The 26943-nt window shown below is 36.3% G+C and overlaps 1 protein-coding gene across 1 annotated transcript in view; it reads left to right on the top strand.

The window, feature by feature from the left end:
• PCDH11X (protocadherin 11 X-linked) overlaps nt 1–26943 on the top strand; it is a 37242-nt gene that overhangs the window by 4330 nt on the left and 5969 nt on the right. The window contains exons 2-4 of the mRNA XM_021406217.1: nt 4971–5554; nt 20405–20452; nt 23140–25626. Of these exons, the coding sequence (XP_021261892.1) occupies nt 4971–5554; nt 20405–20452; nt 23140–25626 (3119 nt within the window). The remainder of the gene's footprint in view (nt 1–4970; nt 5555–20404; nt 20453–23139; nt 25627–26943) is intronic.

Genomic DNA, 26943 nt, shown 5'->3' with positions numbered 1-26943 from the left:
GGGGTGGTGTTTTGCCTGGTAATACAAATTTCCAGTTCATCATTGGAAAGGAATCAAATTGAAGAAACCTCACTGAAGTCAGTACCATCACACTAATAGAAGATAGATCAAAGAATAAATCAGTCTCTTAGTGGGTTTAGAGTAAAATCATATAAGGGAATTAATTTGAAAGCCCTGAGAATATAACAAATTGTCTGTTGCTCTGTGAGGTAGGTCTTATTCTTCGAATGTGATCACAAAATATATTATGTAGGGAGTGTATTATGTGGATAAATAGTGAAGGCTGGAAAATAATTTCTCTTTGAAACAGTTTGGAGTGTGAAAGTAAGTTAAGGATGTTTGTTATCATTTGTTCCCTTGGCATTATACAGAAGAGGGGAATTCCTGTGAGGCTAAAGCTTTACAGTATTTTTTCTTGTCATCAAAAATGGTAACAAATACCAGTAAAGGGTGTTAACTGCCATAAAATCAGTGAGTTCCTTAAGCAAAGCATGATATATGTGATGAGGAAGGTAGACGTTTCTGTAACCAGTTATGTAAGTGACTTACGGCAGAAAAAAGCACAAAAATCTGCAGTACCAGAAAACACCATTCCTAGCAATCCAGCAGCTGAGATTTACAGAATAAAGTTGAAATCCATATCAACATCAAATGGGAAATGGGATTCAAAAACTCTGAAATACAACATGGATCTTGTTTTATTATCTGCGGACACTTCAGAGGGAGCCTTTGTGAACTGGAATAGTTACAAATTGCTCAGTCTTTAGTTAAATAACATTATAATCATCGTACTGTCTGAAAAAGAGAGTCGGTGTTATAGGGATCTTTTGCTTTGAGAAACACTGCTTTAACAAATCCATTTAAATATGCCTATTTAAGGGGTCCCAAGTTGATTAGAAGCAAATGAAAGGGTTGTTATATTGAAAAGAAGTGGTATACTAATTCAATTTGTTCATGTAATTAACATGAAGGTAATAATTTTCAATATTTATATACTGTAGTAGTTTCGGAATTCAGTGTAATATTCCTAAAGCAGTCTGTGGTGCATTTATCTTGAAACTTGTTGTAGTTGCTACAAGGTATTTTCAGATCATATTTATTCGTCAAATCTGACCCTAGATGTCAAGAAATAGCACTGATTTTACAACCTCTTTACTGCATTCGATGCCAATCTGTGATTTTCCTCAGCAAGAACCATCAGTCCAGTCCTGTATTAGGCTACAGGAATCCTGACTGGGTGGGAGCAGGTGTGTAAAGAGCAGGTTTAGATTCTACCTTCAAGTCTTACTCCATTAGATAGCTGTAATATTTATATTCTCTTTACTTCTCAAGGTATGAGTTGATGGCTGCTAAAATATTTAGATTATGACACTAATATTTAGTGTATTGGACAAAAAAAAACAAAAAACAAAAAAAACAAAACCAACCAACCAACCAAAAAAAAACCTGACCAGGTGTATTTATGAACATAGATGCTCAGATGAAAGAGTAGATTCATAATTGTTTTTTTCCCCTCCTGCCGTCCACCCTGTCCATCTGGGCCATTTGCCTTTCTAGCTCAGAAGTCAGCAGTACAGAAACATCAGTGAATTCTTTTGAAAGCTAGGAAAATAGCTTGGAAAATTCAAGGTTGCCTCCTGTTAAACAATTTTGTTTTTAATTATTATCTCTTTTGATTTTTTTTTTAAATTTTTTCACCTAAGAAGTGTTAGTAAGTGTTGGAGCTTATAAAAAGTGCTTCAGAGTTGGACTACTCTGTTTAGCCTCTATATTTCAGTCATCAAGAGAGCCTGTTTCCACACATGTACTGTCACTGACTTTCTGCTCAGTTCCTTTCTTTTTTTTTCCTTTTTTGTATTTTTATAGTGCCTGTCTTTCTGAGTTCATCTCTTTTTCTACCATCTGTTACCATTCACATGCTCTCTTTTGACAATTTTTCCTAATGTCCCATTTTATGTGGCTCTGTCATCTCCATTTGCAGTTCCTTTTGCCTTCCTTTTCTTCTAAGGTTTGAGAATTTTAGAAGTACTTTGATTTTTTAAAGGTCTTTCAGAAATGTGTTGGTTGATAGCGAGTACCTCCTGCTCCTCTCTTTGCATTGCTGTTGCCATAGTATTCCCATCAGTGCTATGACATAAATGACAGGCAACATACAGCTATGACTATATAAATAGGTTGCTTAAAGAACAACACTTTTCCCATGGCATAAGGTGTTCCATCGTATATCTAAACAGAAAACTTGATTAATTTTTTTTTTTTGCCACCTTAAAAGGCCACAGTTGTAGAACAGCCCTTAAAGGTCCCAAACTATTCCTAGAATTGATTAGAAAGGCAGGTAAAAAACATTTAAATATAGTGCATTCTACAAAACTTCAAGAATTATGAGTCGTCGTTTTGTTGTTGGTTTTTTTTTTTTTTCAGTCTTAAGGCCAGGCAGTTTTCTTTTTTTAAGCGTTTTAACTCTTAACATTGTGTGCTGCATGTCTTTACCATTTTGTTTTTCAGGAAAATCTATGGGAATAACAAACATAGTCACATTGCTATTTATGTCATGGTTTATGGTAATGGTGTTCTACTGTTTTACTGTATTTCTTGCAAAACAAAAATAGCTTTAATGGAACGATTCAACATCTGTGTCCTTAAATGGAGAGGGGGAAAAAATATCCATTGTAATGTAATGCTGGGAAGTTCCACTTCACAGTTTCCTGACTAACCTATTTATATATTACAGTCTCTAGAAGCTCCATATCCATATCTCAATATCCCATACAGGGCTTTTTTGTTGTTTTTCATGGAAAAAATGTAAATATATATGTATTTTTAAACAATCACGTATACAAAAAAGTACTTTTCTGAAATAAGGTTCTTTTGCAGCTTGCGTATACGTGCACAATTCCTTTAGCAGGTGCTTGGTTGTTTGTCAGAAAGTTGCAGACAAATACAGCAGTCGTAGCCTAAAAATATTGTTAGCTAACTTAGTATATTTGTGCAGTGTCACTGCAATTCTTTCATTAAACTCATGCTGCTACCATCGTGTTACTGTTAATGATAATCAGTATCTGCTGATGACTCGCTCATTCACATATGTAAATGGAGTTTAATATTGTAATGGATTTATAAAATGGCTGTTTATAGCACATTGTTTCTTCACTCTTGAATACCTTTTTAATGTTGTGTTATGCCTTACGTTGAACTACTAAAGTACTGCTAATAAGTCAGTGAATTACTAAGATACTGCAGGTAATGCAGTACCTATGCCACATAAATTGCATATCCAGTTTTCACCCTTGTCTGTAATCTTATTCAGGTTAATTGAATAACTCTACTAAGTAATGACTTTTTTCATAAGTGAAGACTTGCAGAATTGGATTTTTCTTACATGTTGCTCCTTATGTATAATCACAAAGCCAGAAAATGCTTTGCAGTTAAATCATGTTGATGTGGAAAGATAACACCTTGGAATGTAAGAAGTTGCTTTCTTTATCTGCTACTTACTCCCACTGAAAAGCAGGTTGCAGAGTTGAAATGGAATAATTAAATTTGTGTTCCTAATCTGTTTCACTGCAAAGTCAAATGTTTTAATTTGAATTGCCTTGGAAGTGATATTGCTGAAAGGCAGTAAGTAAAGGGTGAAGATAAATACTGGCTTTAGGAATTCCTTAAACCTATGCAGCTTGACCCTCAGGTGTAAATCACTCTATAATATGACAGGGAGAATGGAGAATAAAATCAGAAAAGACAGGGAAAAAGTTAATGTTTTTAACCTAAACAGTGTAAATAATATGAATGGGCTGATACAGCTATATTTGAAAAAGACACTGAGTTGGTAGGATCTGAAATTTCATTAACTATGAAAATAAATTTAGACAGAACTCTTGAATGTTATCTTACTTAAGTAGTATTCTAGATTATCCTGCATTCTGTGAAGGCAGAATGGTGTAAAGACTAGGTAAAGCAGCATATTCTATGCATGGAACTATACAGTGTTTTTTCTCTTAAAGTTGTCAGCTGAAGGTGTTCATCTGTATATACCTATACGTCATCCCATTCTGCTTCAGTCCTTCAGTAAATTTAATGTTGTTAATGATCTTGAGAGGAGAATATATAATTATTCAGAAACTGGAATGTAAAGTACATAATATTCTTTTATCCACCCAAACCTGTGTTTCACTTTAAAGGTATTGGTGTATCAGAGTACTTTGCTCATGTATGAGCAGACTTCACCAGATTTAGAGTTACATTAAATTCCTTTCAATTCATTCTCCAGAAGATACATTAAATACCAGAGGGGAAATCCTTCCAGTATAGTCTTTTTTTTTTTTTTTAATCAAAGAAAGGACAAGACATCCCACTGTCTTGGAGATTAATGGCAAGTATCCAAGGTAGAGATTGTCTGCTGGTATGGTGGGCTATTGGAGAAGTGAGACCGCTGAAAGTTTACACTTGCTGCTAGGAAAAATGTTTTAATATTAGTTGATTGAAAAGTTTCAATGCTTTGCTGTTTTCCTTCTTCTGTGTTGGAATTTGTTCACTGTTGTCATGGGTTTAGCTAACTAACGTAAATTTGAGTGAACTGAGTAGTAGTTTATTTTCAAAGACCAGCTCAGACCTTCTCTCCTTAGAGACAAATGGCAGGGGGTTCAAAGGAAAAGATTTTCTTCAAAAAGAAAGAAAAATCTAAAGCTGGATATAGAAATGATTATTTGTCTTTGTTTTTATTTGTGTTTGTTAACTCTCATCCAGTACCGGGATTCTTACTTCGAGTATAGTAAGTAGTTGTATGTAAAAATACGTGCAAGACATTTTACAAGTTTTCTGAAGGACTATTGAGTCCAATACCATTTTATTAGATGGGTTTTCAGTCACTGCAGCTTATTTGCTATGGGAAAGGTAGTCCTTTCGTGTCTTCACCATTTACAAACCACAATATTCTGTATTCTTAAGATTTTTTTCTCTTCCTTTTTTTCCAGCTACTCCTGGTGTTCTACACGAATATTCATTAGTCAATTTGGAAATGGACTTGCTGTCTGGAACCTACCTCTTGGCAGTCTTATTAGCCTGTATTGTGTTTCAATCTGGAGCACAGGAGAAGAACTACACAGTGCGGGAAGAACTGCCTGAAAATGTCCTCATTGGCAATTTGCTCAAGGATCTTAATTTAACACTGGATCCAGATGTCCCCCTTTCCTCACCACTACAGTTCAAGCTTGTATATAAGACTGGGGATGTACCACTGGTACGAGTGGAGGAGAACACTGGTGAGATATTCACAACTGCAAACCGCATAGACAGAGAGAAGCTGTGCTCTGGCATCTTTAGTGAGAATCGCTGCTTTTATGAGGTGGAGGTTGCCGTTTTGCCTGATGAAGTTTTCAGACTGGTCAAGATCAGATTCCTAATAGAGGATATAAATGACAATGCCCCCCTCTTCCCCTCTACAGTTATTAACATCTCTATCCCTGAAAACACAGCGATTAATTCTCGCTATTCTGTTCCATCTGCCATTGATCCAGACATTGGTGTGAATGGTATTCAACATTATGAACTCCTTAAGGTGAGTTTCTTCCCTTCTAATGTGTTACTGCCTGTCTTTGTGTTACTGCTGACCCACAGCTATTGCCAGTCGTCATCAAGCCATTAGAAATATGAAACTGTGAATTGTGGTAGTGGTACATTATGGGCAACTCTTGAAATCTTAACGTATACATCTGAGAGCATTATAGTTCATCTTTGCTTTGGAGAAAGCTGCTTATGTGTGTGTGTATAGCTGTGTAACAGTGTGAAACATGTACGTCTTCCTTAACTTTCCACTGACATTCAAATTGTTTTGTACTTCTTTGGCTAATAATCAATGTAGCAATATGTTGCAGTGTGTTTGCGCCTCCCTCTTGCTTGGCTGTTACATTTGAGCAGTAGTGCTTAGCCCAGGAGTTTAAGTAATGTGCCCTGTTACAGAGAAGCCGTAAAATAGCAGAACAGACTATTCCATTCTGCAATAGCTGTTCTGTCTATGATTTAATTGCGGTTTTCTCTTGCATGCTTTCTTATCAGGTAATTTTTGAGTTATGGTTTTACTGTCTTTAAATAAGGCAGCAATTTCACATTGCTTAGAAAGTATCTGTATATCCCAGGAACAGTTTAAGTCAGGCAGACACCATGTGGAATAGTAGCATCAATGTATTATTCCACTCAATTCCTGGTAGTTTTTACAGTTAGTATCAAAAGTGATCATAGGAAGTGATAGAAGTGGTAGATATGAAGGATGCTGTTGAGCAGGTGAGACAGAGCATATGAGCAGAGATCCATCCTTCACTGAGGAAGACCAGGGAGATGAATGAGGAAGGGAGGAGTAGTGCATGAGAATATTTTTTAATGGGTAACAGTGTTAGGAGGGAGAATGAACACAGAATGATGTTGCTTGCATTTTCTCCCAAAATGCTTCTCATGCATTACTCTGTGCCTTTTTTTTGAGGTACGCTGTGAAGTTACTCATGTATTCTGATGTGTTAACATTTTCCTTCACTATTTAATCAGCATACAGAAAAGTGGAGGAAGGACAGCATATAAAAATGCCCAGGATGAATTTAGCAGGCTAATGTAGCAGTGTTGTGGAGATCTGGGGAAAACGCCGGATATGAAGGTGATGGGCAGGGCAGTGTGCATGGAGGATCACAGAGAGGTGGGAGGTGATTAGATATGCAAGTCATGTCACTTCACAGAAGCACAAAAGCTGATGCTTTAATATGCATGCAGCAACAGAGTGAATGTGTTGCTACATACTTTAGAGAAAGTAATAGCAAACTATCAAGCTGTGCAATGAAGAGAAATCTCTTCAGTTACATTTCACGTTTTAAAAATTTTAGCTAAAATGCTATACTGCCTGTACAGAGCCAGGCCTATTTCTCAGGAAGATAAAGAGATTTTTGACATACCAATTTTTTAAAGACACTAAGCTACTAACTTAGCTTAGAGGTCTTTAGCACATTTTCAGCAACTCTGTATTTTGTTTGTGAGAAAATATTCTAATGTTACAGTATTTCCTGTATGGGGTAAAGGTTGCACTTAATTGTTGTATACAGTTTCTTTTGCAAAACAGATCATTAAAGAATTATAAAGTCATTTAATTAGGTGACTGACTTTATTTGAAACTCCTTTTTCTAAAAAATCCTTTTAAATAGGAAAAACAAAACATCTTAAAATGTTGTTATTTTGGGTTCAGACTTACTAGCAAGTTTTGTAATGCAGGGTTTGATTTATCTAACGCAATGGAAAAACTCACAGTTTTGTACAATTTAAATTACCACTCAAATTAGCCTTCACATATTTTTTCTTTCCTGCATCTTCTCAAAATGTATCTTAATAGAGACTTTTTGGTAAGTAATTCATGGTACGACAAATTCAAACCTTTCCAGGTGTCTGTGATTCAACAATACACTGTCTGAAAAGTGTGAACTCCAAGAAGACAGCAATTGTTGATAATCTCCACGTTTGTTCTTGTCTTCCTGAGAAGTCATGTGGAGGGCAGGCTTCTAGGAAAATTCTAAGGAAAACAGTGTTTTTAGGTTGGTTTTTTTTTTTTTCAGTTTTTGTATGAAAGACCCAAATATGGGCTTTAGGATTTCTTTTCAATTGTTTTCTTATTTAGAAAATCAGTTGCAACATTTTTGAAGATGTGATAGCAGTGTGATAGCTCTAGCAATTGACCAAGAGTTGTCTGAGTTGAACTTCACAAATATTGAATTATCTAAAAATAGTGATATTCTAAAAATACATGAAATTGTCTTTCTTTTTCCTCATAGTAAAGACGATTTCCAGGAAACAGTCATGCAGTACACCTTGCTGTTAGCCAAAGAGATTGTGCATAGAACTATAAAAGGTCATGATCCTCTACTGCAATGCCCAAAGCTGACTATAGATAGGATAACATTAAGTGTTCAAATAGCAGACGCTATGCAGTGTTTACTATGAGCAAGGCAAGTGAGGGTGAACTTAATTAAAAATAATTTTAAAAATAAAAGAAAATAATTTTCACTGAACAACTGCTCTAAGACTAGATAGGGAGGAAGGATGGCATGACATTGATAGTAGGAGGTGATGGAGAAGACAGCTACAACAGATGGTGAAGTAGTTCAGGGAAAGAAATGACCAGATGAGAAAGCAGTGAGTTTTTGTCTCAGTTGAGTATAAAGGGGGAAGGATAGGGAAAAAGAAAAGTGTTCATAAAGAGATGTTAAAATGGGAGGATACAAGAGCAAATTTTAATCTTAAATGTTATTCAGCAGTGATTTCTGTTGAAGGATGAATCTGCAAGCTGTACATCTTTCTATAAATGTATGATATAATAAATAATAAATAGTAAATAATAAATAGTAAAATACATATGTAAATATACAGTATATAATTTATTCCAGATTCTTTTTTTTCTGAGGCCTTTATTGCCAACATCTAGGTGATCAGTCCTGAGAGGTCTTCAGTGACAAGTGAGAAGAGAAGTAGGTTTGTCTTTTTTCCTCCCTGTCGTTTCTTGGCTATCCATAGTACTTCATGTTTCTCATTCTCCAAGCAGGGACCTGTTCACTCTGAAGCTCATTATCTTGCTTTGGCTTTGAGTGTCCTCCTTTCTCTGTGTTGGGCAGGCTGCCTGGCCTGTTTGAAGTCTTTGTGTGTATTTTGTTCTTCTTGCAACACGTGGTTGCCTCCCTGTGCAGCTACATGGTCTACAGGTCTTTCTTTGCTTATTCCGGGTAGTCAGACTGCTCACAAATGTATATGAAATGTTTCCACATTGTGTCTAGTAGTACCATCACAATATTAAAAATACCTGCATGCTGTTGTTGATTAGAGTTTTTCAGCATATGTTTGAGTTCAAGGCAAGCTAATATTTAGTGTAACTTGATTAGTAGACTTGGAATTTACACAGGCCTCTGCTTTAACTGTGAAGATTGCCATGTGAAGCATTTTGTTATTCTCTTGACTGTTAAAAAAGAGAGCTGTTCCAGAGAAATTTTTGAACATTATCTGAGCTCAGCACATTAACGTGGAGAGTCAACTTTGTTCTTCCAAATGGATTTATATCTGTGCCTGCTTAAAATAAATTATTATTATTATTGATTCCTGAGCATTTCTTGTCAACCAGCACAACCACATAAACTACTACATAGTTACAGCATCCAGTTAGCAGTGGACTAGAGTGAAAACAGAACTCTGCTCTTACAGGAGCAGAGCATTCTCTTCTGTGAGCTAATCCTTTGTTCTAATAGTTTGTTGCTTTTTAAATCTGTGTCAGTTTGGGGGAAATTAGGTTGGTGTTACTGCTGTAGTTCTATTACTCTTACCTGTCAGAGTATTACTCTCGTATTTACCTATCATCAGAAGCAGCTGGTGGATTCCTTCTAGAATTATATAATAATCTCTTTGTAGCTGTCAGTTCATACATCTGTAATCTGACAAAATAGATTCTTACTCAGTCTCACAACACATCAGTCTTTCCTCTGATGAGGAGAGTTACCTCTTGGTACTGTAAATCATCGCTTGCAGTGTCTTTCAGTTTAAGCTTTTCCCTGCTTTCTGATACAATTTATCAATTCCATGACTTATGGAAGGTGGAGATTACAAATCTTCATCAGATTTCTAGACTTCTCTTGAAACTAGTTTTTTTCTGAGCTTTTCAGGAGTTTGGGATCAAGTAACTAATGTTACTGCTTGTCTGTGAAAATTGAGAATGTATAGAGATGTATATTATTTAAATGAAAGCCAGGAAGGTAGTTAAATCAAAATTACAGAGTCTGACTAGATTTGTAGTTAAACTAGAATGGAAAAGTTAGATTTATGAAATCAGTATTGAAAATCGTATCATAGACAGTAATACAAATTAGAAAGGCAAAAAGACGGACACTGAAGGAGGGAAAACAGAAATTCCCTATGTCCTGCTTGCTTTTTAGTGTGATGCCAGTATGATCTTAGTGGTTGAATATATTAGAGAGAAAGGAAGGAAGCGCTCTGCAAACAAGGCACACAGTGATACAAACAGAACCTGTGGATGCTTACCCACTTTGAAACATCTCAGCATAGGTGTTCACCAGAACGTCTGCATTGACCCAATCATCAGCTGCTTAAAACTCCTGTTTATGTCCTCCTGATTTGTTTTTCTTACTTCACAATCACTTAATTGAATTAGCATAGGGACTTCATTAAGTATAACATTGCAGGACAAGTTAACTTCCATCTTTGTTGTAATAGCTCTTATGCATTATACTTCAAGTATTTGGAGAACACTGCCATGTCTTCCTTCTGATTTCATGTGCCAGCAAAGATGGGAAAGGTGATAGATTTAGGGGGCTGTAAAGTAGATTTAGGAAGTTTTTTTGCTCTAGAGGTACACTCCTGCCAAGCTCTAAAGTCACCCTCTAGTGCCTGTAATTTAATAAATATGGAGAGCTGGATGTGTTGTCTTTCTAAGGTAACTTTTAGCTGCCCTTCAATAGAGAAAAGTTTGCTAGGACACGCAGTCTGTATTTGGAATGATGCTGAGTAATTCTTTTAAGTCTGCAGTACCTGTAAGGAATAGGTCAAAATTGAAACATCTTGCCCTTTCTCTGTTGCATCTCAAGGGTCTATGTATTTGTTTGATGTTATAATGTAGCTTTATTTAGTCCACATAGATAGTATTTAGATATTTAGTTCACATTGTAAAGCCATATAAATCCTTCCATAAGTAATGCCTCCTATTTCTTTCCAGAGAAACTACAACAGACACAAAGAGCACAAGAATGCTATTTAATAGAGAAAATTCTTTGCTATAAAACTCTTACACTGCCATTAGCTGATTTGTGTGGATGAGCTGATAAAGACACTCTTTATTTTGTGGTGTGACAGCTGTACTTGGCACTCTGGAATGTGCCTTGTCTTTCATGTAGCTTTTGCTGCTGCTGAAACTCATGACCCACTGCCTCACTGTGCTCACATCCACTGTTTGGTCTTCATAAACATTCAGCAGGTGTCAGTGAATGTCGATGGGTGCAACTACTTCTGTACAGATTAATTTAATTCCATACCTCTACTTCATACACGCTTCCGTGTCTGATGCCATTCTGTCAGACTGCCCCTCTGCCGGCATCTTTTGCATAGCAACAAAATGTGATGGAATATTGCCTGGGAGGCTCAACCTCTATTGCCATCCAACACCCTCCTCTGGCATCATGGCCCGACATAATAAAATGGGAGGTATTACTTTTGGAGCAATTCTCATACGTTTTCACACAAAATGTGCAGAATTTTCCTGTTAAGTTTCCTTATGAGGTATAAAATATTCTGAAATAATGAGAAATAGTTCAAACAGAGAGAGAGTTTATCCAGCTCTCAGCTTAGGTGAGAAGTTTTGAGTGGGTGGATAACATGACATGAGCTGAAGTTAGCTATAAAATGAGATGCAGAAACTTGAGGGATGTTTATGAGTGCTAAGTGACATCCTGAAGTCTTGAAAAGCTCCCCTTCAAATATATGAAAGGGACAAATAACTTTCATTTTGATCTTATTTTCTATTAGTAATCATAGGAAGATTGGAGAAATTTGAATTATAAGAATCTGTAGGTAGAATTCTTGTCCTTTATATTTGTCCTTATCCTTGGAAATCTAGTAAAGTGTATTTTTATTCTGTTTTCACATTTCTTAACTTCAAATACGTAAGCAATTTTCATAAAATAAAGATAATAAATTTGTCTTCCCTCTATATTGCTCCCTTTCTTCAAAATATTCTAACTTCAACTTTCCATCAAAACAGTGTTTTCATTATTTTATTATGTAATTTAACCTTCCTACAAAACCCTCAGAGATTTGCCCATTTTTCTTATTATATGAAGTATTAAGGTGTATCTCATTATGAGAAGGTTTTGTGGTAGCATACAAATATTCCTCAATAGTAATTTGTTTGGAGAGATCTCGACAGGTAAGTGGTCATCTGTGAACATTATTTTGAAATAGTCACTGTCTTATTCTTAAAGGGGAAAACAATCTGATTTACATTCTTATAGTTGTGAATTATTGTCTCTAAGTAGATAAAACTCTGTTAACAACTGGTGGTAGTTTGAATCCAGTGAGTCAGGAGTCAAGGTAATTGTTTCTTGTTGGTTGATACAAGGCTCCTTTAGGGTGGTTTATGGCATCATTACTGTAAAACTGTCAGGTTCCATTTTTCTGACATCCCTTTCGGGGGCTGACTGAAGACTGGAGGAGAAAGTCTTGCTTCCAGGCACAGTGAGTTCAGTGAGTTAGGGTGAGGGACAAGTTGGTGTATCTTTTTGCATTCAAGGCTCTGATTTTCACACTAGCTGTCATGAACCAATAATATATAGCTTAGCATGTCTCTGTGTGGGCAAGATGATAGACTCAAGCTGGAAGGCACAGATCTGTCAAATGGAGATCTTCAGTTCATCTATCTTATGTGAATATTATCGTTTGCTGATGTCCAGACAGATCAGTAAGTTAACTTAACACAGCTATGGTGATGCTTTCTGAGCATAATAGACTAGGGATTTCCTTACATAGTCCTTTGAATCCAACTGTATAGGAAACACTTAGGAATAAACACTTCCTTCTTGTTAAACTCTGCCAAAAGACATTGAGTAAAAACTTCACTTTCACTTGTATGGACAAATTGACAATTAAAGGATTTATAATTCTCTCAATGGTAAACAACATGGAAGTAGTAACAAAAGAAACATGTACTAGTAATTCCTTAAACAGATAAACACTACTCCAGGAACAATGTGTTAAGTAGTTATAACTGTTTAGATGATAGCTTTTTATCTTATTTTGGAACAACCAAATCTACGTTAGTAGTGAAAGAGACCTATAGCCAGAAGGACAGCCTTGATCTTGCAGCCATTCAAGGGATCAGGTGTGGCCTGCAGATTTCCAGCTGTTGTCTATTCCAAAACTGCCAGGTGAGAACTATGCATAACAAGTTACGTGTTCTGTTACAAGTTACCTCTCTCCAGAGGGATATGAGATGGGTGGAGAGTAAAATTAGGAAGCCAAACTTTAGGAAAGCTAACTTCCAGCTCCTCGGAGAATTAGTTAACAAAGCACTGTGGGAAACTGTCCTCATGGGCAAGGGTGCGAAGCAGAGCTGACAGATCTTTAAGGAGGCTTTCTTCAGGGTGCAAGAGCTCTCCATCCCCAGGTGTAGCGAGTCAGGAAAGGAAGGCAAGAGACTGACTTGGCTGAACTGGGACCTGCTGGTCAAACTGAAGAGCACGAAGAAAATGCACAGGCAATGGAAACAGGGACAGGTACTGTGGGAAGAGTGTGAGGAAGCTGCTAGGCTGTGTAGGGATGAGGTCAGGAAAACCAAGGCCCAGCTTGACCTGAACTTGGCTAAGGATGCCAAAAAGAACTTGAGAGGCTTTTACAGGTACCTGAACCAGAAAAGGAAAGTCCAGGAGGGCTTTAACCCCGTAATGAGTGACACAGGCAGGCTGGTAACAACAGATGAGAAGGCTGAGGTTTTTAACAACTTTTTTTGCCTCAGTCTTCCCTGATAACTGCTCACCACACAGCCCTCAAATATTTGGTTTGGTAGGAGGGGAGCGGGGAAGCAATGTCCCTCCCACTGTAAGCAAAGATCAAGTTCTTGAGCACCTGAGGATGCTGAACATCCACAAGTCTATGGGTCCTGATGAGATGCATCCCAGAGTCCTAAGGGAATTGGTTGATGTAGCTGCCAAGACACTCTCTAAGATATCTGAAAAGTCATGGCAATCAGGTGAAGTCCCTGGTGACTGGAAAAAAAGGAAATATCAAAACATGAAACCTGTTTTTAAAAAGGGTAAAAAGGATGACAGCGGAAACTACTGACCTATCAGTTTCACCTCTGTGTCGGGGAAGATCATGGAACAGATCCTCCTAGAAGCTATGCTAAGGCATATGGAAGACAGGGAGGTGATACGGGAGAACCAGCATGGCTTCCCTAAGGGAAAATCCTGCTTGACCAATGTAGTGGCCTTCTATGATGGTGTTACTGCATCAGTGGACAAGGGAAGAGCCACTGTTGTTGTCTATCTGGACGTCAGTAAGGCCTTTGACACATTACCCCACAACATCCTTCTCTCCAAATTGGAAACATATGGATTTGATGGGTGGACTGTTCAGTGGATGAAGAACTGACTACAGGATCGAGTCCAGAGAGTGGCGGTCATTGGCTCAATGCCTGGATGGAGATCTGTGATGAGTGGTATCCCCCAGGGGTTGGTTCTGGGGCCAGTGCTCTTTAATACCTTAATCAATGACATCGACAGTGGGGTTGAGCACACCCTCAGCAAGTTTGCGGATGACACCAAGCTGTGGAGTGCAGTCAACACACCAGAGGGACAGGATGCCATCCAGAGGGACCGAGGCAGGCTTGAGCAGTGAGCCCAGGTAAACCTCTTGATGTTCAACAAATCCAAATGCAAGATCTTGCACCTGGGTCGAGGCAATCCCCATTACCAGTACAAGCTGGAGGTTGAAAGGATTGATCGCAGCCCTGCTGAAAAAGACCTGGGCGTACTGGTGGATGGCAGGCTGGACGTGAGCCAGCAACGTGCCCTTGCAGCCCAGAAAGCTAACCATATCTTGGGCTGTATCAAAAGTAGCACGGCCAGCAGAACGAGGGAGGTGATCCTGCCCCTTTACTCTGCACTGATGAGGCCTCGGCTGTAGTGCTGCGTTCAGGTGTGGAGTCCTTAGTACAGGAGAGACATAGACCTGTTGGAGCATGTCCGGAGAAGGGCCATAAAAGTGATCCATGGAATGGAACACCTCTCCTACGAGGACAGGCTGAGAGAGCTGGGGCTGTTCAGCCTGAGGAAGAGAAGGCTCCAAGATAGCAGCCTTTCAGTATCTAAAGGGGAGCTACAGGAACATAGGGGGCAGGCTCTTTAGCAGAGTCTGTGGTGATAAAGCAAGGGGAAATGGTGTCAAGCTCAAAGAGAGTAGATTTAGGTTGGATATAAGGAAAAAATTGTTTACAGTGAGAGTGGTGAGGCACTGGAGATGGTGTTGGTGCCCTACCCTGGAGACTTTCAAGGCGAGGCTGAATCAGGCCCTGGGCAACTTGATCTAGCTGTGGTGTTCCTGTTCATTGTGGGGGAGTTGGACTAGATGGCCTTTCAGGGGTCTCTTCCAGCTCTGAGGATTCTATGATTCTGGGACCTTCTTGTATGTAGAAGAGGAAATGACTGCAGCTTAGACAATATATTTATTTTTAGAAATTTATATTTTGAACATCTTTTATTCTGGAAGGTTGCTAACAGCGTACTTAGGACAACGTATGTTATGCCCATAGTCTCTAGTATTGTCTAAAAATCTAAAGTATTTTAGACTGTGATAGTGAGATTAATTTTGGTTTTCTGTTTGGTATATTACTCTTCACCAGTGTATGCAACAGGGTTTTTATTTGTATTTTTCATACATAAGATGTTTGTTACTAAACTCATTGTTTGTTGCTAAATAAGAACCTTATTATGAAAGCAAGCAAAAGCTCTCTCTATCCAGGAAGGAAAAATTTCACTTGAATACCATTATTTTTTGACCAAGTTAAAAATAGTTATCACAAATTTTTGATGAAAAGTAACTAATCATGCTTGTATTGCTGCAAGGAATGCAAAAGTTCTCAATCCATTCTAATTTTAGTTTCAGAATAACTTTGTGTGGATTATTTTCTGCTCCTTTTATTTATTGTGGATGCAGCAATAAAAATTTTACTTACATCTTGGACGTCTGTCTTGAGAAACTTTGAATTATGTTTCCAACAGGGTTCATATAAATCCTAGTAATATTCCAATTCTATTATTAAAAATTCCAAGTTACTTCATGGTTAGTTGCCTTCTCCACACATATGTGTGAAGTGATTAAGAAGTTACTACTATTTTCAAAATCTTAAGTAAAGGAGAAAAAAAATAAAGGAAAATGGGCATACAAAACATTCAGTTTTTTCTTTTGTCCCAAATCATTTTTCCATGAGCTCTGTTTTTGGGGTGATAAAGATTTCCAGTTTTTAAGATATGTTTTGTGTATAGTAGAGGAAATCTCAGTTTCCCCTAGTTTTAGATGTCATTAATTAGACAATTTAAATATTAAAGAATCTTATGCAATTATAGTGTTCTTGATTTTAATTTTAGTTTTAACTTCCAGATCTTAGCTAGATAGTGATGGAGAATTAAATAATTCTTTACCCTAGATACACAATATAAGTGTTTTCCTTCCTTTCAGGAGGAAGTACAGGGAAGAAAAATGCTAAGTCCAAAATTATATTCTTGTATATATCGAAGAATACTTTTAAATCCACTGTCAACTGTAGATTGTGGCACTTCACTGCATTAGTATGGTTATTTTTATTCCTGAAAGAAAGGTTTATTGCAAACGAGTTTATATTCCCTAGCCCAGAAATATAATGTGTCTGAAGACTGAAGTCCTGTAGAGGTTTTTGAAGCTGGGACGTGTAGCAAAGAGCATTTCAGACAATTTTAAAGAAACAAAAAAGAAACATTGGTAAAAGGAAAGAATTCTGAATCATCAGCTGTCAGTATTGAAATACATTTTTATCACATTGTGCTATAATTGCTGTCTCTATTAATGTGATGTGCATTATTGCTGTGGTTATTGCTGATGTTCCAAAGTCAAATTATTGTAATTTTTTACTCTCTGCCTTATCAAGCATATTGTCTTTTTTGTTTTTTTTTTGAGTCAAGTTTTTAAGAATGGAATATTATATGAATTCATTACTTTAAGATTAGTTTTTCACTTCATTTTAACCCTAGCCATATAATATTATCCTCATTTCCATTATATATTTTTAAATACTATTTGTTGTAGCACATTTGAAAGTATAAACAAATAAGTATTTTCTGTTTTCCTCTCCATCCTGTTTCCCATGGAACATCAAAACCAATTTGCTGCCAGTTATCTATTAGCGGAATAAGTTTATCTATCAGAAAAGGTTTTACGGTATTAACTTACATTGTGATGATCAGGATTTACTGTTATTGTTTTCATTTTGAATATTTAATATCACTTTAAAATCAAAAGATACTAGCTCTTGCTGTAGTGTAGTGTGCTACCTGCCTCTGAAATGAGTGAAAACTAAATGCAAAGAGGTATGTTAATATACATATTACTGTGGAATGATTGGTTGGCTTTTCCTGCTGGGCAGCTGTTAAAACTAATGAGATTGCGCCTAAGAGCATAATAAGGAATAACTTTAATACCGCTTAACTCTTGTGGAAGCTCTGCATTCCAGCTATCATTCTTGCTTTCAATAAATTGGCCTTGGTTTTGCTGATTTCTTAGAAGCCATGATACTGAATTTCAAAACTGATTTCATTCAATTTTCCATTTTACAATGTTTTTTTCTGCATATACCTGTAGTGTGCCTCTTCTTACTATAACAGAGGTTTATTGCAAAGTTAATTGAGGGTGGAAGTAGAATCAAAAATCCATAGGTAGAATGCATAACTTATTCAGCAACTAGTTTTATAGTGTGACCTTATGCTTTTGAGATAGTACTCTATTCCATATAACAACTGAAAATTATTTTGTTGTAGTGAGTGGTCCTTCACATTTCTATGAAATAATTGACTCAATCCTAGATGTTATTCTGCTTTATAGAGTTTTGTCTTATTTCAGTATCTTTGAATTTGATGTTTGCATGTTCATACATGCAGCTGATAGAACTCTATGTGTTGCTGTAATAAAATAATAAATTATTTCTCATTCTGTGCAGTTGTAATGAATTGCATTGGAAGTAGGAAATAGAATAATGATTTCTGTCTGTAGTATCATCTTGAGTATGAATACTTGTAAATGTGTGTATCAGATACACTTTTAAGATTTTTGATTCCAAACAACTCGTGAAGAAGTCATTTTTAGGAATGTAACTCTTAAATCAAAAGTCATGATGGCTTATACTGTGAAATTTTCAGTACACACAGGTATTACAAGATTTCAGAGTTGGGTCTCAAAATGGAATTGTTCCCATACTGTAACAAAGTATTTTCATTTTTTCTTTTCCTGCTGTTCTACTGAGTCACGCAAATGGGAATCAGTAATACTGGAGGAGGAAGAAGACAAGTTGGCTTTCTGACAAAACCCAGCATCAGAAAGTACATTTTTGGTTTATCCTCAGTGTTCCTCGATTAACATAGTCAAAAGACTTCTATTTAATGAGTATTAGAATTCAGTCTCTCTGGAACTACTTTTAGTACTTACTGGTACTCTGTATTTCTTCTGAGCAACTGTCTCTGATTTATTAATCTGCATTTGCAGTATCATTTATTATCTCCCAATATGTAGAGAAGTGGCATCTTGCACTTGTGTTACGTCACATATTTTTAGAGTTTAATTTCGTAGCTCCACTGTTATTTTCTCAGAATAATGTAAGAAGGATAAGTTTCATTGCTTGAAAAGCACAGCCTCATGTCTTTAAAAAGCAAAAAGGATCATGTGGTACTTACACCTCCCACATAAACTTCCTCTTTTGAATTTTGCAAAACTCTCCAAAGTGTGAAAGCCTTGAGAAAGCCTTACATTCATGTTCATTTTACCAGTATTTGTGCCAGACCTATAAACCCAAAAAGCTATGTGTTAGTGTTGGGGAAAATCTAATCAAGAGGAAAGAATTTAATTCTATTGTATTGTGTGTCACTGTATTACATTTTTGCCCACATGAATTGTAAATTTTCTACACTGAGTTAGTGTGGTTTTTAATATCAAAATTCCTAAAGCAGCGTTACACATAAAGTATGGTCCATGTGAAAGAATGGCCTTCTGATGTAAATCCGGAGGACATGTGATTTTATTCATTTTTATTTTTTATTTTTGGATCTCTGATGAGAGGTGTATGTGTGAGATCTTCAAGCCATTCAAATGAAAATTTTTATCAACATTTTATCCTCAAAGTCTGAACATAAAAGGAGGATACAATGGTTTTGCTCATAGCTGAACTTTCAGTTTAGATGGGCCTCAGATCAAATAAGTTACTCATGCTAAGTAACTTTCTGTTGAAAGTGCAGATATGGATTTGGCTCAAAATAGGTGCCATGTGTTTAAAGAAATCATGCACTTTTTCAACTGAAATTATCTTGAAAATAAGAGACAACAAAATATTTTAATGAATCTTAACTCACAAACATTTGTACATGTTTAACAAGTCCTACTGAAGGTTTTCTGTCTGTTTAGCTTTATTTTTTCCACTTGTCATGAGCCAAATCTGTAAGTGTCCATCATCATCAATTCCAACTAAAAGTACAAGAAGCTGAGGATCCTGGACAACCTCTGCTTTAGGGTAAAGTAATTTGCAGAAACATCTCAGTTGTTTCTATTTTCTTGTATACGAGTGGCTGTCAGTTTGAATCACCTTCTGCCTGAGAGTACTGATATGCTTATAGTGGAGGTAGTGAATCGGAGGGCATTACGGATTCACACTGCTCCAACACCCAGTCAGCATTCATCTGAGAGCTCTAAAATGTGGGATTATGAGCCCAAGATGTCTTGTTTGGCTGTCAAATAAGATGAGGTTGTGATTTAGGTGCTGGTTCAGAACTGTTACTTGTTACATCCAAAAACACAGTGATGTGTTGGAGAATTACATGACTAAAAGACAGTCGTTTCTCTCTCTCTTAGTTCTTAGATTCTTGGAACAAATCTGTAATTATTACACGTATAAAATGTGAATATAAAAATTATCTTACTAAATAGATTAATGCCTAACTTAAATCCTATTTTTTCCCTTCATTTTGTATCTAGAGTTTTACTTGAAATCCAGAGGGCATATTGGGGGACAGGACAGGAGTATGTGGCAGTATGGGAATTTACAGCATATCTCAGATAAAAATATGATATAAGATACATTAATCTGTCCTTCAGGTGTTGTATCAGTTTTCTGTCTAATAGGATGCATGTGAATGTCTCAACAGTTGTTATGGAGAAAGTTAGGAGGAGAGGTTGCTTACCTAATTGCCTTACTGACAGCTGTTCACTTTTCTTCTTTTGGAAAGAACGTCTCTAAAAGAAACAGGGGTTGAATTTTGTTTTTGTTTAGTTTAAATGAAATGATTGGTAATTTGTTAGAAGTATTTGTCACTTTCAGACCAGCTTTTGTGGAGGCACTTTTGCTATTGGAAGCTGAAAAACAATGAATTATTGTGTAGGTGTTGGTAATACGTAATGTCCTTAACTTCTGTGTATGGATGAAGCATGTTAGGATTATGAGTGCACAGATTTTAGTTTAGATTGCTGTATAATTTGAAGCTTCCAAGACCTTTTTTTTTTCTGTGGATTAGATATCCATGTTTAATTGATTATGTATTTATTAACCTACCTAAATGTTACAATTGTTTTAAAACTCTCTAATTTTTTATTCACATGACAGCCCAAAACAGCTCCGAAAAGGACATTTGGATCAATTACGAATGATCAGGTAAATATATGGCAATGAGTGTTCAGCAAGTATACCAGTTTAATCATTTCAAAGACTACCTTATGCATGAGTCAACTGAAAAGGATGTTATGAAAATTGAATAAGGTTACAGGTTGCTTAAACTACTGATAAAGAATATTGTGATGAGAAATCAGAGCTTCTTAAAGCTGATGCTGGCTCTGAAATGGGCATAACCTTGTTCTGATTCAAGTAGTTAGATTACATCATTTAAACTGTCTTTTTAGATTTAAAAAGACAGCATTTTATTTTTCACTCTCATTCTGATATAGCAGTGGAGAAAAACTTACAGATTATTTTTATAAATTAATTTAGTGGTGAAAGATACTGCATAAGTGTTAATTAACTATTATACTTTTTCTACTTAAGTGTTAATTACCTATTATACTTCCATGGACTTAGAGCATTACTCTAGTGTGGGTGAAACCTTCAGATCACTGGGATTATGTTATGACAGAGGTTCAGTCCAAAAAATGATCTGTTTGTAGGAAATTTTGACTTCACTGAGGTTTTGGTGACGATACAACCATTTACTTCAACAGTAAAAATTTAATCCTGAAAGTTTTCCTTCTGTTTCTCTTCTTAACTCTCAGTTTCTTTTCTCATGAGGGAGGGAATTAGATATTTGTAATCTTCAAAATATGCTTCTTGAATGCTTCATCATTTTGGGAGTATTTAGAATAGGAGAACTCTCAGAAAATTCATCTGATAAAATGCAGCATATCACCGTACTTAATTCTATCCCAATGTGAAGTACGTATGCTTAAATCAGGAAAAAAAAAACCAAACTTTTTTTTGTAATTTTCCCTTTATCTTAGTTTAAAAAAAAGTATAATCCTCTAATGAATAGCAAGAAATTCTCTTAAATAACCCTTTTTCATAAAGAAAAATTACTCAAGTGGTAATAATTGACCTGGAATTGTTCTTTGCATTCTTTTCTGTTTCTCCATTAGTTTACTGATAGTTATGGAGAATCAAATCTATTAATTTTATGTAGAGTTCTTGTGCTGTAATGAAAAATAGCTTTAGCTTGATAGTTAAAGAAAAACAGAAATGTGTATCCATTTAACATTCATTTATTCATATAACTGAATGTATTGAAAGTCTATGTGAATTTTTTGTTGTAGCTGTGAGATCTAATGACTGAATAATCATGCCCATCTTGTCAACTTGTATGCAAATAAAGAAGTAAAAGATAGCTGACATGTCCATCCCCCTCCATCAGCTTGTTACATTTTTTCTGAAATTCTATATTAAAACATATATAATTCATTATTTCTTAGTAGTTATGCAATATATTACAATTAACTGTTAGCCAAATTGAAGATGAATAGGAAACCCACACTTTGCCTCTATGAAAAGATAAATGTAGAATTACCATTTGAAAAATTAAATTAATTGGTTAAAAGTCTAAATCTTAATTTAGACATTTCTTTTAAAACTAATATTTTCATGTCTTCTACTGAAGAAGTAAAAACTGCATTTTTATTTATTGTTTCAGAATGTGTTCCAGTTCACTTTACAGTGCGCCTAGTTGTAACATAATGTTGTTACAAACACTGCAAGTTGCACAGTTATGTTTGAAATGGGGATGAATAGTTCTTTTCCATGAAAGAAATGTTTACTTATGTAAGGTCAAATTCTGACTGGCAAAACACTTAAACAAAACAGTACAGTCTTACACAGAATTTATTTTATTTTATTTTATTTTATTTTATTTTATTTTATTTTATTTTATTTTATTTTATTTTATTTATTTTAGCACACCCTTTTCAACGCAAGGCTTCTGAAGGAAGGTGTATTTGTCAAATATCTATATATAGTATTTCTTTTCTATTACAGTAGTGTTAGGTATTCAACAATCCCTGTGAAAAGAAGTAATTATTTTCAAAGTGAATGTCATAGTTCTGTGATTTTTTTTTTTAATGAAAAAAACCAAATCCAAGTGAGAAAAGAAGGTAATATAAAGTAAATAATGAGGAATAAAGGAATAATTTTTATAAGTTTGTTATGTATTTCTAATAAACTGTTATGGTTAAGTTTTGTCTGAATCATCTAATACCTGAATTGTATAGTAAACATCATTTTTTTCTTTTTTTTTAAATTATGATGGCTTCAGGTCATGTCCAGAGTTGTTCCATGAACTGTGAAGCAGTCCCTTGAAACTTTCTTGTTTTCCTTGAAATTGAGGATTTGTTTAAATCCTCTAGTGTATGCATATTACCTTGCATTTGGACACTGTTGAACTTTGGCTGTATTTCTCTTCTCCACACTCACTGGTACAGTATAGAAAGCAAACCACGTGTCCAAGAATTTTCTTTTTTTCTGTAGAAAGAGAGCAGTTGGTTTAAAAAGCAAGCACAACACCAACAAACAAAGAAAAAAAAACCCACAACAAAGTGTTGTGTCCCCCTGCCCCAAAAACTAACAAACAAAAAGCTCATAACCCTGTTATTCTAAAGTATCAGCTCATTTCCATGTTTGTTCGGAAGCTTCTTTAACGTCCCTGGGCTTAAAGCAAATTAAATATTGCAAATTAGCAGTAAATATAAAAGTGTCTATTCCTATGTAGTGCTTATATATTTCATGATAACTTCAGAACAGTAATGAGATGGTTCTCTACTTAATTATACTACTATGCTGAAATATGTTCTTTCTGTGTCTTGTAGGGTCAAAATGTATTTGGTCTTGATATAATTGAGACACCTGAGGGAGATAAGTGGCCTCAATTGATTGTCCAGCAGATTCTGGATAGAGAGCAGAAGGATACCTATGTAATGAAAATTAAAGTTGAAGATGGTGGAAGTCCTCCAAGATCTAGCACCGCAATCCTGCAAGTCACAGTGACTGATGTGAATGATAATCGCCCAGTCTTTAAAGAGAATGACATTGAAGTTAGTATTCCAGAAAATGCTCCAGTGGGCACCTCTGTTTCTCAACTCCATGCCACTGATGCAGACCTGGGCTCAAATGCACAAATCCATTTCTATTTCAGCAATCAAATCTCCAGTTTGGCCAAAAAGCTGTTTGCCATTGATAACGCCACTGGTCTCATCACCATAAGAGAACCACTAGACAGGGAAGAATCTCCTGTGCACAAATTAACTGTTTTGGCAAGTGATGGCAGTTCAACTCCATCAAGAGCAACAGTGACTGTTAATGTCACAGATATTAATGACAACGTCCCATCAATAGACACAAGATACATCATCAATCCAGTGAATGGGACAGTGCTTTTGTCTGAGAAAGCTCCGCTTAATACAAAAATTGCATTGATAACAGTAATGGACAAGGATGCTGATCTGAATGGAAAAGTTACTTGTTTTACAGATCATGATGTCCCTTTTAGACTAAAGCCAGTGTTTGATAATCAGTTTCTTCTGGAGACAGCTACATTTCTAGATTATGAATCCACACGGGAATATGCTATTAAAATAGTAGCTTCAGATTCAGGTAAACCTCCCTTAAACCAATCTGCAATGCTCTTGATCAAAATTAAAGATGAAAATGACAATGCCCCAGTTTTCACACAGCCTATCATAGGTCTTTCCATCCCTGAAAACAATGCACCTGGTACTCAGCTAACCAAGATAAGTGCTACAGACGCCGACAGTGGGCGCAATGCTGAGATCAGCTATATTCTGGGTTCTGATGCACCCCCTATTTTCAACCTTGACCGCCGTACAGGCATTCTGACAGCAGTGAGAAAGCTGGACAGAGAAAAACAAGACAGGTACTCCTTCACTGTACTGGCTAAGGATAATGGGATGCCACCCCTGCAGACCAATGCTACTGTGACAGTGTCAGTCCTGGACCAGAATGATAACAGCCCTGCTTTCACACACAATGAATATAATTTCTATGTTCCAGAAAACTTACCCATGTATGGCACAGTAGGGCTTATCACTGTAACAGATGCTGATTCTGGAGAGAATGCTGCAGTCACTCTCTCTATATTAAATGGTCGAGATAATTTCATTATAGATCCTCTTACTGGTGTAATAAGACCTAATATTACTTTTGATAGAGAACAGCAGGGGTCATACACTTTTCAGGTGAAAGCAGTGGATGGAGGAAGACTGCAGCGTTCCTCAACGGCCAAAGTGACGATCAATGTTGTTGATGTAAATGACAACAGGCCTGTTTTTGTTATTCCTTCATCAAATTATTCATATGAGTTGGTTCCAACATCATCCAGTCCAGGGTCTGTAGTTACTAAAGTCTTTGCAGTTGATAATGACACAGGAATGAATGCAGAGCTCCGTTACAGCATTATAGGTGGGAATTCAAGGGGCTTGTTTACAATTGACCAATTAACAGGCAATATTACATTGAAGGAGAAGGTAATTACATCAGATCATGGTTTGCACAGACTGGTGATAAAAGTCAATGACCTAGGACAGCCAGAGTCTCTTTACACTATAGCTCTTGTGCATTTGTTTGTGAATGAGACAGTCACCAATAGTTCATATATACAAGAGCTAGTGCGCAGGAATATGGAAACTCCAGTTGGCCAGAACATTGGGGATGGTGAGATAACCCCACAAACCAATGATTATGTCAAGATCATAATTGCAATTATTGCAGGCACAATGACGGTTATTCTGGTAATTTTTGTTACTGCTTTAGTACGGTGCCGCCAGACACCCAGGCACAAAGTTGTCCAGAAAAACAAGCAGAGTGGTGAGTGGGTTTCCCCAAACCAAGAGAATAGGCAGATCAAGAAGAAGAAGAAGAAGAAGAAACGTTCTCCAAAAAGTCTTCTCCTCAACTTTGTGACTATTGAAGAATCTAAGCCTGATGATCCTGGCCATGAGCACATAAATGGCACTTTAGACATACCTGTAGAACTAGAAGAACAGACTATGGGAAAATATAACTGGGCCACTACACCAACCACATTTAAGCCTGATAGCCCAGATTTAGCAAAGCACTACAAGTCTGCTTCTCCACAGCCAACCTTTCAAATTAAACCTGAGACTCCTGTACCCCCCAAGAAGCACCATGTAATTCAGGAACTGCCTCTGGATAACACCTTTGTGGTGGGCTGTGACTCACTCTCCAAGTGTTCATCAAGCAGCTCGGACCCTTACAGTGTTTCTGAATGCAGCTGTCAAGGAGGCTTCAAGACCCCAGGCCCCATTCACACCAGACAGGTAATGGAAATTTTAAGGTTCTCTCTTTCTCCTTCCCTTCCTTTCCATTAATTTAGCTCTCGTCCTAAGCACTGCAAAATAAAATTTTCTGCAAGGATTAAAAGTTATGAAAAGTCATGTTTGATAGAAGCATTGAAGTGTAAACAATTTGAGATTCGTCAGTGTTAAGGGAAAAATTAAAGTGACTGTCAGCTGCAAGGAAATTGAGCTGTGAATTATTACATTGATGGGTATTCCTGACTGCAGATGGCAGTATGGCACTTCCTGCATTACCACAGTACGCAGTGCAGCTATGTGAAACAAAGAGGGTTTATGGTGCTGTCCTCTGTAGTATTGTATGCTCAAGAGTTGAAGTAATCTAGGCCAGGTGGAAAACAGTAAAGCTTTACAGGACCTGATAAGTGGTTCTTAATATTAATGGTGTCTGGAATTGCAGCCTTCATTTGGGCATATCTTTACTTCAAAGTTACTAAAAGCAGGCAAGGATTTTCATCTGAGAGATTCAGTGCCATTTTCAAAAGTACCAGACTACTTAAGTCGAGTAGAATGGCACTGTCAGTAGGCAAAGCTGGGGGAAAGTAAGAAGCATCGGTATAATTGCTCTCATATTTTTGCTCCTATGCCTGATAAACCAGATACTACCTTCTCAAAAATTCAGTACAGCATAATTTCTAAAGACTCCTTAGCTTAAAATTAAAAATAAAATGAGAACCTACACGGCACTACAGAAAGGCTGTAAGTACCTGAAAATCAAATCTAATTTCTATGTATGTTTTGGAAAGTTTCATTAATAATAAAACTTTTCTATTTGTCTGTTTAATTTTATTCAAGAATATCACAATGTTTTCAGTGAAAACAATTTTCTAGTCAAATTTTAATTGGTCAAAGAATCAATAATTAAATATTTCAGAAAAGTTTATTATATCATTGATAATATATTTTAATATTATTTCTTGGGAACAAGAGAGACTCAGCAAGACTTTTGGTTCAGTTAAGGTTTTGAATTATCTGTGAGCTTTGTTTTGTGACAGCTACAGTGATAACAAAATGTACCTGAAAATTGCATGATGGCTTGTTTGTTCTACTTAATTTTTTTTCCCTTTAACAACACAAATTTCTGTGGTAACCCATATAGCTATGTATTACTAAATGGAGTTTTGAGTTCCACTAACTGTTAAATTGAGGAAAAAATAATAGAATTTGTTATCTTTAGACAGCAGTAGAAAATGTGTACTTTTTTCAGATTTGCATATTTTGTATCAAAGGTATTTAAATGTGTTAATTTAAATTGCACATTAGAAAAATTTCTTGCTAGTT

Source organism: Numida meleagris, chromosome 8, assembly GCF_002078875.1.
Source record: "Numida meleagris isolate 19003 breed g44 Domestic line chromosome 8, NumMel1.0, whole genome shotgun sequence".
In the NCBI taxonomy this organism is placed as follows: Eukaryota; Metazoa; Chordata; class Aves; order Galliformes; family Numididae; genus Numida; species Numida meleagris.
Note: the sequence above shows the minus strand (reverse complement) of the source record. Positions and strands in the feature narration are given on the sequence as shown.